Below are 17,088 nucleotides of genomic sequence, written 5' to 3' on the forward strand. Positions count from 1 at the left end.
TAGTGGGGTGTGAAGCATATGGAACTCACATTGCTGGCTCGGAAGGAGGATAGGATGCTACTGAATGAAACTCTTTCATTTGCCAATTCCAATTCCCAGAATTATTTTAGGAGGCAATCTTGATGATTTAACATCATTTGACATATTAGCACGCTTTGCCTCATTATCCTTCTCATATTTAGCCAGAAGTTCATCGAAAGTGAGCTTCAGCTTTTTACCATGGTGCTTAACACGGTCTTTACCTCCAGCCACTACAGGATGCTCAAACCTCAACATTCCTGAATTTTTCAGATCCGAACCAGTCTGACCAGTTTGGGAGACTGGTCTGACCTATTGGTCTAAACCGGTCAGACCTATTTGCTCAACCGGTCTGACATGTTCGCTTAGCACAGCAGGAGTAACAGGTTCTTGATCTGATGGAGAAAAATCCGTTTGCCCCCCAGTAATTTCTGGGATTTTGATAGGCTCATTGTCCTCAATTGTTGCCTGAACTTGCAATTCATGGATGATGTCCTTCTCATTACTTGGGAGTTTCGAATCTTCCTCTTTGGCAATTAAGCTTGGATCTTTAGATGAATAGCCTGACTCTAACCGATTTAATGATCCTTTGCCATCAAGACTAATTGCAGCCAACTGGTCATCCTCTTGTGTTTGAGAAAATCTCAATCGTTCGGTATCAATGGCCGATTGTATAAGTTGACAAAATATATTGCAATTGCTAGTATTATGATCAAACGAATTATGCCACTTGCAATACTTTCGATCTCCTAATTCAATAGGTGATGGAAGAACTTTGCGATCAAATAATCTAATAAACTTATTCTCTAGCAACATATCAAATAGATTATCACACAAAGTTAAATTAAAGGTATAATTTATCTTTTCCAACCGATGCTTTTGTGGAGAAGGCTTCAAGGCCAAGCAAGCAAATGGTTCAAATTTCTCAATCCATTTAGCTATACCTTTCCTTGCGTTTCTCATATCCGATGCTTTAGAGTTTATCACTATATTAGCATCAGATTTCATAATAGCTCTCGGCTTTGGTCTTTTGCTTTTAAATTCAGAATGACCATAAGTAAGCTATGTAGATAAAAACTTTGGCAATGATGATGGAGAGATTAAATGCTAAAGTATTACTATGATCAGCCTTTCTAATTTTCACAATGCATTGGCTGACACTATTTGAAGGCATACTACTCCTAGCAAGTAAATTACCATCCTCAGTCGATCTCTTGGAATTATTTATATCAAAATCACTAATAGATGAATTAACTAAATATATAGGATTTGATTAGGAATTACTTGCAAAATATATCTTATCAAGTATGTTGGAGAGGCGAGGAACCTTGATGTGGATGATATCATGCTTCTTCTCTTGATGATAGCCCACAACTACATTCTACCTAGACCGGTCAGACCGGACCATAGAACCGGTCAGACCAATGCTTCCAGAATTGCTAGAAACCACCAAACGTTGAGATGCCACTATTTCCTTACTGCCTCCATTGTTACGTTCCTCGATAGTTTGATGTTCTAAACTATTTTCATCCAGAACTTGTCATTTAATGATGCGATAATCACTAGAAAAACGCACGACACCTTCGACTTTAGAAGAATCAAGTATGGTCATTTTCTTTTGCTTAACATGTTCTCTTACAACTAAGCTTGACTCTTTCGGTGCAACAAATTCAGAATATGTATTAGCTGTTCGGTTGTTGTAATAACCAAACTATTGCTCAAATCTAAATAATTCTCCTTCTCTTTTATCATTCGTTTCTCCAGTATTAAAGCCGCTATATGTACTAACTCATCCGAAATAAAAATCATGACTACCCATTCTATCCCTGATAGATGATTTAAGTCCTTAAAAGCAATATCAGCGAGACCCTTATTAGAAATTGATAAATTAAAGCAACAGTTATTAGTTTCCAAGAATCGTATTATATAATTAGAAACCGATTCATCTCTACCTTGCTAAATGCTATAGAGATCAATAGCACATGATGTTTGAGAACAACTGGCCGGATAGCTAGAATTAGCATGGCCAATCTTCTCATTCACCGGCATGTTTTGTGGTGTAATCACATATTGTGAGTTTCCAGCCGATGAATATACAGATGAAATACTTTACTGAATATTATTGAAATTACCAGCATATGATGTCTCATACAAATTGGCCAAACTCACTTTGTTAGTTTGGCCTTGATAATTGCCCACCGGCTCTTGAACTTGTTGTACAGACGATGCGTGAGAGTAATGTTGTATTTTGCTAGTAGCATTAAAATTTAAAGCATGCATATTATTTGACAATGGCTTTTGCATATAATATTCAGAATTATAATTTGCAGAAGTAGAACCATTTGAATAATGACTAGCCAATGCAATATGCCTACTAGTATCATATCTAGCAATATCAACATGAGGATTCATGGTACTTGCAAAATAATTATTATAACCATATAAGGTATTTGCAACTTGTACCTTGGGCTTGCCGTACTGATATCCTTGTGAAACACAAGGATAGCCCACCATCATAGGTCTTGATGCTTCTGATCTTGTGGTAAATAAATCTAGGTATTGTTGATAAAGCAACCAATAACCAATACTTTGCTTCTCTTTTAATCTTCAATACGTAGTAGCAAGCAAAACACAATGCAATCGACTTGAGCAGCCTGATGGAAAGTCACAAGTATAGATGCAATCGGTCCAAAAAGATCAGATGCAACTACAGCAGCAAATCAAAATAGTAGATCAATTAGATATTTGGCTAGGGTTTGATAGAACGGTTTGAGCAACCAGATCTTTCTTCCCTAGCGGAGTCGCCAAAATACGTTGGCGCTTTTTCTGATCAACACACGAGTGCGCTAGATCGTGCGGGTCACGAACAGACCGAATAGCCAAGATGTTGCACAGGCCGGTCAGACCGGTCCAGCAACCTGGTCATACTGGTTTCCTGGGGATTGGCTCGAACTGGTCGTTCGAGGGGGTAATTACTACACTTACGTGGTGGAGGACGGCTAGATTTACAAGCAAACCAGCAAAGGGATAACTAACACACTTATGTGGCAAAGAACTACTAGTTTACGAGCAAACTAGCAAAGGCCGTCGAAGCTCTCGCCCGGGAGGGACCCCATCAGGGCGTGGATGTCGCCGGCGTGCCCTAGGTTGACCAGCAAGCCTAGAACGCCTTCTATGATCGTGGAGAACAGTATATGAACAGCATGGAGGTTGGAAAAGGATTAGGTTTAGGAGACAAAAGTAAGTTGTAGATTGATTCGATTGGGAGGCCGTGGCCCTTTATATTTATAGGGTGGGGAGGTCTTGTCCCAGTAGGAGTAGAAGGTTACATAAATCCCATGTCAAAATACAACTCCCAACTTAGATTAGGCTGGACTGACCGGTCAGACCGCCCATCCCGACCGGTCAGCACAGGGCTGAACCTTGCCAGAGACATATCTCTCTCATTCGGACTCCGATTTGGATGTTCCACGTATGCATTTCGATCGTCTCGATGAGATCTACGCAATGGTTAAGTACAATTTACATTTTGATCACTTTGGTCAGACCGGTCTGACCGGTTGGCCGTGCCAGACCCCGGCTGGTCTCAGTCTGATCGGCTTGCTGCCACTTTTGGGCTCTAACAGTACTATTTGTTGGTTTGAGAAGAACGATACATGTTCAGAAAATCCGATACACTACTAGAGTAAAAAAGTTACATAGGGCAATAGAATATTCGCATATTGAGCGGTGCATGCTGGCCATGCACAATTCGCACTGACGCTACGGTGCTTGCTAGACCGTACCATGTATGAAACATAGTCCTCGCTAATTCGAATCAGAGAGTGCAATCAGACCGTAGCGGCATTATGCTAGTAGAAAATGATGCAAGTTAGATCTTATACATATGCAAGAGTTCATACAACATCAACGTACGTAGAGACTGAACATGCAAGTTAGATAATAATAATAATAATAAACTTTATGATGATCGCAATTTCGTAGAGACCGAACAGCAGCAGCAGCTACACAAACTAACACACATGATCTTGGGGCCTCAAAGCTGCATTGCTGGGCAATTCTCCTTTGGCGGTGTCTGCGCGACTGCGCAGCACGTAGCTCATCAGCCAGGTCACTGCCAAAGGAGACCCACCCAGTAATGCGTGGGCCCCGTGCGTCAGACACCCCGCAGCTTCCCTACTACCTACGTCTGGTCTTGCCGGCTCCTGCCTCTTCTGAGATCTTCACGTCCGAGGTTTCACGTATTTATAGGCGCACGGCGAGGCGGCGACACGCAGTCGCGCGCGCACGGATGCGCCCAGCTCGCGCCCAAGAGATCGAATCGGCATTATTCCGAGCACAAGCTGTGAAGATAAAACAGTACATGTTTTCTGATGAACGATGCATGAAGATATTTCAGGCTTGATTATATGTCCAATGGCTTCATTGCCATTTGCATTTGATGGCTTCTGCTGTCGACTTTGGGCGCTTGATCATTCTGGCCATGACTGACGACTGATCTGACTGCATGCGCTGGTATAGAGGTTAGTGGTGGTCATTGATCCGTGTTCTTGATCAAACTGCTCCTGGATATGCCGGTCCTGCGGCATATGCTGGCTGCAGAAAGCAGCTGTAAGCGTGGAGGAACGTGTGCCTAGCCTCAGCAGCAGCAGCGGTCTTCAAGGCCATATGAGCTACCGATATTTTTCTTACCTTAACAGTTTCCCTAGAGCTACCTGTTTATTTTTAGAGAAGAAACTAACCGTAGGTGACTAGGTATATAGCCGTATTTCGTTCATGCACGATGCGTGATTTTTACCTCAACAACTGCGCCCGAATAGAGAAGATCCAATGGAATGTACCCTTGTAGCAGCAAGAAGCAAATCCATACGAACCAAAAGCATATATGCATCAACGATTCCTTGGCTCCATGTGGAACGCCAGGGTGATTTCAACAGCAACATCTCAGTTAAAAGCTGGCAATAAGGCGGCTATCCAAGAATAAAATCTATTCATATCTGTGTGGACATACTACCTGTCTCTCTCTACTGGTAGCTTCTGCTAAGACCAGCTTGGTTTCATGCTAAATGCTATCTGTGCAATCACCTGCTTCTGAATCTGTGGCATTACTTGAACAGAAATAGTTTGGCTTGGCGTCCTGAGAGGTAACCGTGTCTGCCTTACAGGATGAACTTACACAAAAGTTGTTGTACTGAACATCAGCAAAAGGCAGCAGGTTGGCTAACTTTAAGAGGACCATTCCACGAGCACATTCCAAAGGGAACCGGATAGAGAGACCACCTGCAAGAAAGGTTTAGCTCCTCGAGAATAGTCCTCGGCCTCGGAGCATATGCCGTTCCATGGTGCGCTATATAAACGAGGTCAAGGCGAAAACGCATTCATCAGTGAGCGTCAGAGTTCATAAACTTGATGGGAGGGCTAGTTGGCATGTCCACATGTGCCGAGCATGAATTACAGGGTAGATCTCCTTTGGCACGGAGGCATGCAGCCATGCATAGGTACGCTACTGGATGGAGGTAAGGTAGCTTGGAATTGAAGATGCTGCATAATAGCCATGCGTGCCAAAGGAGAATTGCCCTGCGATTCACGGTTCTGTAACTTTTTATGATCTGACAGTTGACCAAGCTGTGTGTAAATCCAATTAAGCACCAATATCATATACACGGTGTAACCGTGTGGGATGGCTTTGCAATGCGAGTACAACTAACAGACTGTTCAGATGATTGTCATTATCAGCTAGGTACCCAGTGAGGAACTTATGTCGGTAATTAACTGTATGTTGTATGTACATATGAATCTGGCAATAGTGGCTTCTGAAATTATTCAGACTAGCTTGCAGGTGTCTTCAGCCTTTAGAATGGATCGAAGAAGCTACCCTGCTGACCCCAACCTCTCAAGATAACAAGCGAATTCATCTTTGGGCATGTGAGTTTCCTCATTCTGTCGCCAAAGGCAAAATCATTCCTTTTTCCTCACAACAGAAAATTCAGTTGTACAGTTTGATATACTCTACTAGCTTCCCAGCGACCCATGTTCTTTTAGATAGACTTACCAGACTACCAACTGTTGATCGGATTGCGCATTGGACATGTCGGGAAGAGGCATGGAGCCAGTTACACTTCTTGCTTCTACCTCTCTTGCCACAAGCAACTAATGCACAGGCAGTGCAGCACCGTACATTACTAGTAGTCTCTTCCATCCTCCAGGCACCAGCCAACCAAGACAAAGCAGTATATAGTAGTGTAGCAATACCTATCCTCTCTCAATCCAGCCTTGCGGTTCTTTTATTTTATTCCTTTGCTGGATATACTAGTGTTCTTTGCCCACTTTTTCTTGCAACAGATTAATGTCTTCTACTAATTCGGTATCTTCTTTTAATTTTGAAAATTGCCCCTACGATATGGCGATAGTAATTTCAAGGAACTATGCAACATTTGGCCAAAAACTCAGCATGTTTCATGAGTGACCTGGACTACTGGGCCAGCCGCTCAACAATTTGCAACATTTGAGGCTGTCAAATTCTGAGGAGCCGCGAACTTGTTAATCAAACTCAAATGAAGATCACAGTCGCCCTCATCCTAGCAGTGTTGGGAGGTTGGCAACATATTAAACAAGCAGGGAGTGCGGTAGCCCAGCTTAATTGTTGCAGCTGTCCAAGCTCACTTCACTGCTATGGTGTCATTTTTCTGGGCATACAGTGAGGACGACCATGATCTACTGACAACAGGTTGTTGCAAACGCCCAACAGCCTGCTTGGTTTTGAGAACCCGGGCAGCAGCTGCCTCAAATGTTGCAGACGCTTGAGCTGATAACCCAGTAATTACTTGCCCATGAATGATAAATAGTTTTCCCAGAAAATATTGAAGACTTCACTGAATTTTGCAATGGTGCCCTACTGATCATATTATGAAAGCAAATTTGTCACTGGAATCTAGAATCAGTTAATTAGTTTACATGAAAAAGAAATCAGACAAAGAACACTTACAGCATTATGGAGGGCCATCAACAAAGCAAGTAGGATGACAAGCAAAAGCAATGGTGATACTAATTAAATGCTGCATTAGCCAAGGTGCGAGAGAGATTCATGTATATACAAGGCCATATTAATATACAACTACATCTACATGCAAATAATGGGCTCCTAAACATATTAGAAATGTGTAAGCCAACTCTTGTATAACTTCAGTTTTCCTCTATTTTTAGCTGACCTTTTCCTAAGCAATTTGCAAATATTAGCTAGACTCAAAGTACTATGCTTTTTTCGAGCAATAAATGCAAGCTCTCCAAGATCTGATTCCAAAGGGAGATAATATAATGGGTTTACAGATAATGAGAGATAATGGGTTTATTCATGTTTTCAACGTATGTTAACAAAAAAATTGTAGATGAAAACAAATACATGTCCTTACAAAAATTGTAGACTATCTAATACTCCCTCCGTCCCAAATTACTATTCATTTTGACTTTTCTAGATGCATAGCTTTTGCAATGTATCTACACATATGTATATCTAGATCCATAGCAAAAGCTATGCATCTAGAAAAACAAAAACTAATAGTAGTTTGGGACGGAGGGAGTACTAAATAGCTCCACCGAGATAACTGCACCCACCAAAAAGGCTTGCTTAATTACATGTCCTTAAAAATCTACCCCACATTGTTCGGTAGCAGTAAGAAGCATGCCTTTGCGTTTTGAGCATGATAGATGAGATCACCGAGCAGAGCTGAAGTAGACTTTTGCGAGCTATCCAAACCATCACACTAGACAATAGACATAACGAGCACGCAAGTGTGAAATTTCTCTAGCTTTGGTGTCCATCTCACAGGAGCCACTTTGAGAAGCAGGGTATGTAAGGATATGCACGCATAGAGTTCTGCCCAAGGATCCGGATAGCATACAATTTATTGTTATTGAAATTGTATGACGCAAGAAGTTCCCCCCCCCCCCCCCCCCCACAGGCAGAAAAATCAAGCTATCATCCGGATGGATTGCATGCACCATGTAAAACTCGGGGATCTATACAGTTGGACAGTTTGCTTTAGGATCCACTCATGTCTACCATAATCCTCTGAGAACCCAAACAGATAGTCGATAATCACACTACTACAAAAACGGTTTCCAGGAGTGGTTGAAATGGAATTTGCAGGAGCGGATGTGCTACCCGCTCCTGACTTTCACAGCTACAAATAGTTGTTTGCAGGAGCGAGTAACACACCCGCCCCTAAAGCCGTTTCCAGGGGCAGTTGATGCTATCACCCGCCCCTATAAAGCCGTTCCCAAGGGTGGGTGACGCCATCATCCGCTCCTGGAAATTGCATTTCCACGAGTGGGTAAAGCCATCACCCGCTCCCGGAAATGTTATCTTCAGGGGCGGGTGGCACCATGACCCGCCCCTACAAATCGATTAAAAAAATAATTAAAAAATTGTACGGACGGCCGCAACCACACGCCACTTCTACCCATCCCTGTCGATCCCCGAACCTCGACGGACCCCACGGGAATCAACCACTGAAAGGATCTTGTGATGCCTAGAGGGGAGAGGGAGGTGAATAGGCTCACTTCAAAATTTTCCTGAAAAACTTCACAGCGGTATTAGATTTGCCAGAACTTCTGACGCTGTGCCGGAACTTCCGACGGGTTGGAACTTCTGTTACAGGGTCAGAACTTTCGATAGTAGAAAGTGAGCTGAACGAAATTCAAAATAAAACCTAAATCTGCCAATTCGGTTTGAATCAAAAGATTGTAAATGAAGTGTATAGACTACTGCATATGATAGATATGCAAGGAACCACACAAATTTATAGATCGGCTCAAATCCAGCTTCTAGGTCAAAATGAAATATAGAAACATAACAAGCAATTCAGACAAAGAATTTGTTTACCAAAGTTCACTTCCACAAAGGAAGCTACGTCTCCGTTGAGGAGCTCACAAAGAGTCGGGTCCTCACTAACCCTTTACCTCTCTCAATCAACCACAAAGGAGGATTGAGTCACTTACTATGAATCCACGAAGGATGGGGTGATACAAACGTTCCCGGGCGCACCACACAAAGAGAGCGCTCAAACGGGCAACGCCTAACCGTCTAGAAGCAAGCTTCAAGAGTAACAAACACGAATCAAAGGCCGAAGATGCTTCAAGTGCTCTTGAGATGAACTTGTTGGACCTTACACTCAAATCCTCAAGACTCACACCTTCAATCTTGCTCTCACCCAATCCCTAGCTCAAACTCTCAAGGATCTAGCTCAAAAGGGAGTGGGAGAGGTGTATTCAATGCTCAAGAGGTGTTTTGGCTCGGGGTTGTTCAGCAGCAATAAATGGGGGGCTGAGGGGGTATTTATACCCGAGCCCCCAAAACTAGCTGTTACAATGCGTTTATGTGCCTGTCAGAACTTCCAACGAAGTTAAATTAAAATGGCTGAGAGCCTCTTCTTGGAAGTTTTAAGAAACTTCTGGTGGCCATTACCAGAACTTCCAACACAGGATCGGAACTTCCCATATTGTTAGATTAAATCGGCCGAGGACCCCCGGTCGGAAGTTTCTGAATAATTCCGGCCGGTGTCGGAACTTCTGACACTCACAGAATCTATGAGAAAACAAATGTGCAGGTGAGTGATTTGTGTCTCTCAAGGATGGTTAACATCTCAATTGAGTACTTTAACATCTTCAAGCTATCCATTCGCATCCCCCTTTATAGCACGGTGTTCCTATACTCAAATTCAAAATTAGAAAATATAGAAAAATCTTCTTTTGAGCTCAACACCATTGTTTCTTTGAAATTGGGTTGCTTGAGGTTCTTTTCATACACCTTTACACTTCTTTAGAATTAAAACCTATCAATTACTTGATAAAGTCATTAGTCCCTTAATCATGCAGGTCATCAACACCAAAACCCACTTAGGGGGCCAAATGCACTTTCAACCACTCAGATGTAAAAACAGAAGTTCAGAACAACCAATCTTGGTAAACTAGTCATAATCATGGATCGAATCGAAGTACATGGTCACAAATTGAGCATAAGCTAGCAGATCGACCACAAAGCTAGTACAAGTAACACATCAGGTACAAGCTAAGCTCCCTACTAATACTGATTGGCTATAGGATGCAGATGCAGAGATTTGCACAGCAGCTCGAGAGGTACCCTCGACGGATCGTGGCCTTCGTGGATGACAGACGGAGCAACCAGTGGCGTCGGCGGCTTGTTCTTCTTCACCGGCGCTGCGGCCCCTCCGGCGCCCAGCCCTTCCCACCATCAATTTGCGCCGCCCCTGCCCCACCGTAGGGGCCGGCCGCACCGCCTGTGCCCCACCGCAGGGGCGGGTCACGCCGTGCGGCCGCGCCGTGCGCCCGCGCCGCCCATGGCAGCCGAGCTGGGGCCGGCCACACCTCCGAGGCCCTCGCTAGTCTTCGCAGGAGGGAGGAAAGAGAGAGATTGGGAAGGGGAAGTAAGAGAGGCAGAGAGGAGATATCAAGAAGAAGATAAGATAGGGACGGAGGGATTCTGGACTCTGGATTGAGGTTGGGCTAATAAGAATGCTTCGTTTGGAAGTCGTGGATCGATGACGTGGTTGGACGTGTTTCTTTCATGAGCTTATAATGATTTTTTGGACCATCAAATGATGTTAAATAAAAAGTTGTCAACTACAAAGTTTAGATCTCGTCGAGCTCTACAACTTTAATATAAAGTTTATCTTCATCCGAAATAGTATGAAAAAGTTATAATTTTTTTTTGCACAGAACAATTTCTAGGATCGGGTCATGCCATCACCCGCTCCTAGAAATTATTTCCAGGTGCGGGTGATGCCATCACCTGCCGCTACAACTATTTTTCCATTTTTTATTTTAAAATATATTTTTGAGCTATTAAATAATCTAAAATGCAAAAATTTTCAACTACAAAGTTTTATGTCTCGTCGAGCTCTACAATTTTGATATAAAGTTGTATTTATTCAAGATGGTATGAAAAAGTTTGTATTCAAAAAATACATCAATTAAACTCATTCACATATAATCATACATTCACAATAAAAAGTGTCCACGAATGATCTGTGTATTCCCGGTTGGAGCCGATCGCGCCTCGGGGCGATCGCGCGAGCTGCACGCACGCACCGTCTACCTCTTCAATGCAACGCCCAGCCCAGTTCGGTTCCCGTCCGCGCTTGCGTCGAGGCCGTCTACTTCGCCTCCGAGCGCGCTCACGTATTTCTTCCCGTACCGTTCATCAAGCCAAGCTACTCTCTTCTTTACACTCTCACTTTCTCCACTGCAGGTTAGCAACACTTTCCTTCAATGGAGCATGGACTCGTTCGTGGCGTGAACTGGGTGCCCAACTCCAGCAATGAAGAAGATGAGTAGATCACGGTCACCGGTGCCGTAGACGTGGAAGAATCTGAAGACGTTTGGTACGTTGTCGATTCCTTAGCCGGTGAGACCGAGGTGCTGGATTCGCAAGTCACCGACGCCGTTGCCATTGAAGCCCATGTCGCTCTCGCCATACTCCAACTCGCTTCAACCAAGGTTAGCATCTTTGACTCCCACAGGGAGCTGGACAAGGTCTCCAAATTGATGCTGCTCGTTATGGTTCCTGGTTTGTACGGAGAGCACGAAGAGGCCACACAAAGTCGTAGTCGAGCTCATGGGCAGGACCATCCCAATCTTCAATGCCATCCCAATCATTGAGGATGGGATGGTTTAGATCCAAATCATCAGCTGGTGGCTCTAGGTTTAGGTCGAGGGATGGTGAGGCCATGGATTAGAGGAAGCTGCTGTAGTGCTGGCCGGTGAACTAATGAACTTCCTTCAAACCCATGGCGGCATATATATATAGGTCAGGGATCAGAGGCGAGATGGAAGGAGGTAGGCTTCCTAAAATTTCAACTTTGATCGATGATGACGCGTCCATAAAAATTTGATTTTTTATCTCTCTTTAAGCGGGCGATCAAATCTCCATGGAGAATTTGGAAGCGGTGCTGAGGGTTTCTTTCGTTTGGGCACGTGAAATTTCGGAAGGGAGGAAGATTGCGGAGATGGCGGGTGAAATTTCGAAAGTGAGGGAGAGACTGGCCGGGTTACGCGGGAGGCAGCGATCAATACGCGTGGGATACGAAGCATTTTCCTTGGAGCGCTGGATGGAACGGACGGAGAGAGTAAACCTCAGCCTGGTTCGTTAACTTCACCTTGGTCTCTACGTTCCTAGCTTAGGCGCATATCATAACTAGATGAAGGGAGTAACATATACTCACGCATATACTCATTTATTTATTGTATACTTATATACATTTAGATATCGTTAAGTGTTACAGCTTTCATATAAAGCTTCTCTATGACCCAAGACCTTTGAAAATTTTAAAATGTGTAGATTTCAAAACTAAAGAACTTATAATAATATTTTATAATAATATTTTAGAGTAATAAACAATCTCAGATGAAAAACATGCCAACTTCAAAGTGCTAAAATAAACAATCTCAAATGAAAAACATGCCAGCTTCAAAGTGTTAGGTCCTGTCGACTTCTATAATTTCGATATAGAGCTTCTCTATAATTGAAGTCATTTGAAAATTTAAAAAAATTATATTTCAAAACTAGAGAACTTATAATGATATTTTGAAGTATTAAACAATCTCAAATTGAAAACTTATCAACTCCAAAGTTTTAGGTCTCGTCGAGCTCTACAAGTTTGATGTAGCAGAAGCCATTTGAAACTTCAAAAGTTTTAGATTTCAAAATTAGAGAAGTTATAATAATATTTTGAAGTACTAAACAATCTCAAATGAAAAACTTTTGAACTACAAAGTTTTAGGTCTCGTCGAGCTATACAATTTTGATATAAAGTTTGTCTTTATCTGAGAACATCTGTCGCAGGATTGCAGACGAAATAGCAAGATGCATACACATCTAGTAAGAGCAAATTCAGGCGACAGCACAGGAGGAGCCCATTGCAGCAGTCGACGATGGCCACGTCCCTGTGGCTAGGGGGCAGGAAGGAGAGGGAGGGATCGACCATGGGCAAATCTCTCCCCGACGCGTTGACGAAGTGGGAGACGTAGCCGGAGGGGTAGATCTCCTTGCTACGGAAGAAGAAGCCGGAGAGGGTCTGGGGGCACTTGCGGCGGACGCCGGGGTCGGAGCAGAGCGCGAGCCACGGCCGGGAGGCGCACTTGAAGCGGCAGAGCGAGCGGTAGGGCACCCGCGTGAGGATCTCGGCGATGAGGCCGTCGGGGAGGCTGGCCGCGCGCGGAATCTTCGCGGGCATCACCTCCATCTCGAAGTAATGGCGGTGGCCGGTGGGAACCGATCTGCAACTGCCGAGGATGGGTAGGGCTAGGAGTTCATTAGTCTCCTATCAATACGTAATCTTGAGATGATTCAACAGGCAACATGTATAAGTTGTCTTCTAAGTTATCTGGTAGAGCTATATAATTTTCTAATTTGTGCATATGAAAAAAGAAATATTATGAGTTGCATGACAACAATAAATCTTACAATGATTGTTGAGATCCTACAATTTACCTTATGTGGTGGTTGTTTTGCGAAACAACATTTTTCTCTCTCCTCGTTCTCTCACCTTCACGTTATCAAAAATCCTACGTGACACTGCATCAGACGATCTATGAAATTGCTAACATGTAGTAATGTACTTGCTCTTAACCCACCGTATAGTAATGTACTTGCTCTTAGCCCACCGTACTGCACGACACCCGGCAACACTAGATGGAGTGACTTCAAATTCCGTCGTCGAACTGCACGAGGCTAGCACATAAACTAGCACATAAACAGGCAGTCAAGCATTGGATCTAAAATCTTCGAGGAAACACCACTGAAATTATTCTCTTTCGAACAGTACTGAAACAACGTATAGTGGACTGCTGGTTTGCAGCATCGCCCTCGAAGGCTGAAACTGGACACACACGCATATAGGATCGCTAACCGGTAACAGGCATACACATGCAAACCATTTGAAGAGGATCCTTACAGTACTAATATTTTGATAAACCCCAGTTTCATAAATGTCCCTCTGTTTGGTCAAACGTGCCAAAATCTCCAGATATCATCAGGGTGCTACCTTGTAGTGTAAAGGGGGCAAACGTTACACAAGAAAGATGCAGCATAAGAGAAAATCAATCCAGAGGAGACAGACGAAACTTGCAGCTTTCTCAGTGTGACATACATCACCGTGCCCTGTCCAGATTTGAGGCACACATAATCAATCATATCGGTGTACACTGTACAAGTCGCATAAAAAAAACTTATGAAATGAAAACAGTGCACAGAACAACTTTAAGACTATAGAAGACCGCACAACAAATCGTTCGAGCACAAACTGCATGTATTCATATCAGGAAGCACAAATGTCATTTGCCATAACTGTCATACAAGATATAATGATAAGCAAATCAGGATACTATATCAGCTTTTGGTTGTTTCAACAGAATAAAAAAACAGTAAGTTTGCAAAAAAAAATTATAGGACTTCTTCTAGAACTGTGTAATATTCAGACAACAGTTTTTGAAGAAGAATAGTGAAAGGGATAAATTCATGCCATTGAATCGTTGATCAATATACTGGATCAACATATATTGTAGCAAGTAGCATACTGAACTACAGAAGGAATAATTACATAAAGAACCCTGGAGCACAAAAGCATTTCATATATGAATTTAGATAGAGAAGAACACAGATTAATTCAAAGATAACAGGACGGTCCTATAAATTATAATTTATCCCATGTTAGCTAGTGGGTGCCGATGAGATGATACACTCAAGAATTTGAGACAAAAATTGTCAGCCACAGACAGCTATATACGAACGAGAATAAACACACATGACTGAAAGTATGACAGAGACAAACAGCAAAACCATGTAGGCATGTACCCAAATGTCAGTCTAAAACATAGGGATACTATAGAATTAGTTATCCAGATCGCACAGCTCAGAAAAACTATGCAGATAGTATTAAAAGAACTTGATCTTTCTTCATCTCATGTGAATATGGAACAAAACAGAAAGACCAATCCAGGCATCAATTGACAACAAAGTTGTATGCAATTCAAATACCAACTGAGTGTAAAACTACCCTATGCAAGCAAGGATAATCACATTCGTTATCTAACATTGATGGATAGGAAATTGCATCCTGAAGATGTACTTCCATCAAAATACATAGGAAATGGAGCTAAAAACACATAATTTATAACATAGACAATGGGCGTGTTTGGATTTCGGCCACGCTTAGCCACGCCAAAACAGTGGCAGTGCCACAAAATGCAGGCGTGTGCTTGGTTGGTGAATAAGTTAAGGCACGCCATCACCTTTTCTACTGCCAGCGCGCCGCAGTTGTGGCGCCGATTTTCGGCGCCGCACCTTAGGCAGCTGCCACAGATACGGCGTGGCGAGCCGTGGCTGGCTGCCAAACATGCTCAATAGATTTACTCATGTTTCGCCATATGAGGAACTAGAGCATATTCAGAACAATTTGTAGATGAAAGCAAATAGTGCAACCAAGTAGGTAAACTGAAATAGTGACAGTACAAATCACAAGGCTTCCGTACATATTCTTCAAAGGTTGCCAAGTCCCCCAACATTATCCGCAGCGACAAGAAGACATGCCTTTGAGTGAAGTGAAATGAGAACATTGAACTGAAGTAAACTTATGACCCAAGCCACCACCCCGGTACTAGATTATCTGAGTTCCTTCTAACAAACACTTCTGAGGATAGAACTGAAGTAATGACAATAGCTTTATTTACTTTAGTGTCCTTCTGGCAACCACTTTGAAAAGCAGGGAGTATAAGGATATTTGTGCATAAAGTTTTCCCCAAGAGTATGGATAGCATGCACTTTCCCAGTATCAATGTCATATGACATAAGACTTCTCATGTTCCCAGCGGTAAGGAAAATCAAACTATGTTCTGGATGGATTGCATGCACAGCCATGTAAATATCATCCAGCTCTGGTGCACTGACAGTATGCTTTAGGGTCTTGTTGCCCCACATAATCCTCGAGAACCCAAACTTCACCATAGTTCACAGCATACAAGCGCCCCTGAGACAGCCCTATGGTATCGAAGTTACACGCGCCCCTGAGACAGCCCTATGGTATCGAAGTTACACGGAGTAAGGATTTTTCTCCATGTCTTCCCATCTGTGTCCACTGCGATCACTGAATTATCAAGGGTTGTCAAATGCAGAGTGCTGTTAAAGAAGGCACTTCTTGAATTACCAAAGACTCTAATCCCATCACCCCACTCGCTCGGCGTGTATGTCCATCCACCAGTTCCCGACGAGTAGATTTCCAACCCCGTGACTCGATCCTGCCGGTGGCAAATGTCACCATCGTGCACAAGCGGAAACACTCTGAAGTGGGAGGACACGGCTGGGTCGAAGCCCAAACGGATGACCGGATACCTTCTCTTCATCGGTTCTGTATCCGGCAGATCGATCCACTTCTCGGTCGCAGGATTGCCGACAAAATACCTAGATCCAACTTGTGTGGGCACATCCTTGAACCGACATAGGAGAAGGCCATTGCAGCTGTCGTAGATGGTCGCGTCCCTGTGGCCGGGCGGCAGGAAAGAGAGGCTGGGATCGACAATGGGCGGGCCTCTGCCCGACGCGTTGACGAAGTGTCTGGTGGAAGTGAAGACTTTGGGATAGGGGTCCAGTGTGCTAAAGAAGAAGCACGACAGGGTCTGGGGGCACCTGCGGCGGACACCGGGGTCGGAGCAGAGGGCGAGCCATGGCCGGGAGACGCACTTGAAGCAGCAGAGCGACTTGTAGGGCACCCGCGAGAGGATCTCAGCGATGAGGTCATCGGGGAGGCTGGCCGCCCCCGGCTTCTTGCTGGAAGTTCGCTCCATCCCCTGGTGGTGGTGGTGGCGGCGGCGGCGGCGGTGGAGCCGCAAGTGGCGGCCGCTATGCATGGTTTTGGCAAAATTGCCCTTCAAGGTCCACCTACCTCTACTCTACCCCTCGCCTGGAGTCGCCGTTTGCCCAGTCTAGTATGGGCCTCTGCTTTTAGAAGAAAAATATGGGCCTCTGGAGTCTAAAAGAGAAGCCTCTATTGGATCGCCTGC

The 17,088-nt window shown here is 43.8% G+C and overlaps 2 protein-coding genes and 1 long non-coding RNA gene across 3 annotated transcripts; 1 reads left to right on the top strand and 2 right to left on the bottom strand.

Moving 5' to 3' along the window:
- The first annotated feature begins 5,413 nt into the window (after window positions 1-5,413).
- LOC117848719 (uncharacterized) lies at window positions 5,414-7,481 on the top strand. The gene is made up of 2 exons (XR_011897664.1): window positions 5,414-5,758; window positions 5,858-7,481. It is a non-coding gene; the product is annotated as an uncharacterized lncRNA (long non-coding RNA).
- Window positions 7,482-12,854: 5,373 nt separating this feature from the next.
- Window positions 12,855-13,277, bottom strand: LOC140222150 (F-box protein At5g07610-like). Its single transcript, XM_072292352.1, has one exon. It carries the CDS (start codon window positions 13,275-13,277, stop codon window positions 12,855-12,857), a length of 423 nt encoding a protein of 140 aa, XP_072148453.1.
- Window positions 13,278-15,495: 2,218 nt separating this feature from the next.
- On the bottom strand, window positions 15,496-17,058 carry LOC117849044 (F-box protein At5g49610). The gene is made up of 2 exons (XM_034730649.2): window positions 16,088-17,058; window positions 15,496-16,037 (listed from the first exon to the last, which is right to left on the bottom strand). Exons 1-2 carry the CDS (start codon window positions 16,933-16,935, stop codon window positions 15,764-15,766), a joined length of 1,122 nt encoding a protein of 373 aa, XP_034586540.2. The 5' UTR covers window positions 16,936-17,058; the 3' UTR covers window positions 15,496-15,763.
- Window positions 17,059-17,088: the final 30 nt, after the last annotated feature.

This window comes from Setaria viridis, chromosome 3 (assembly GCF_005286985.2).
Source record: "Setaria viridis chromosome 3, Setaria_viridis_v4.0, whole genome shotgun sequence".
Lineage (NCBI taxonomy): Eukaryota > Viridiplantae > Streptophyta > Magnoliopsida > Poales > Poaceae > Setaria > Setaria viridis.

What these genes read in the sequence shown, in the direction of transcription:
- LOC140222150 (XM_072292352.1), bottom strand. Translation starts at nt 13,277, where the DNA reads ATGGAGGTGATGCCCGCGAAGATTCCGCGCGCGGCCAGCCTCCCCGAC.
- LOC117849044 (XM_034730649.2), bottom strand. Translation starts at nt 16,935, where the DNA reads ATGCATAGCGGCCGCCACTTGCGGCTCCACCGCCGCCGCCGCCGCCAC. An exon ending in GGGCTGTCTCAGGGGCGCGT is followed by an intron (nt 16,038 to 16,087) that starts GTAACTTCGATA and finishes TATGCTGTGAAC; the next exon opens with TATGGTGAAGTTTGGGTTCT.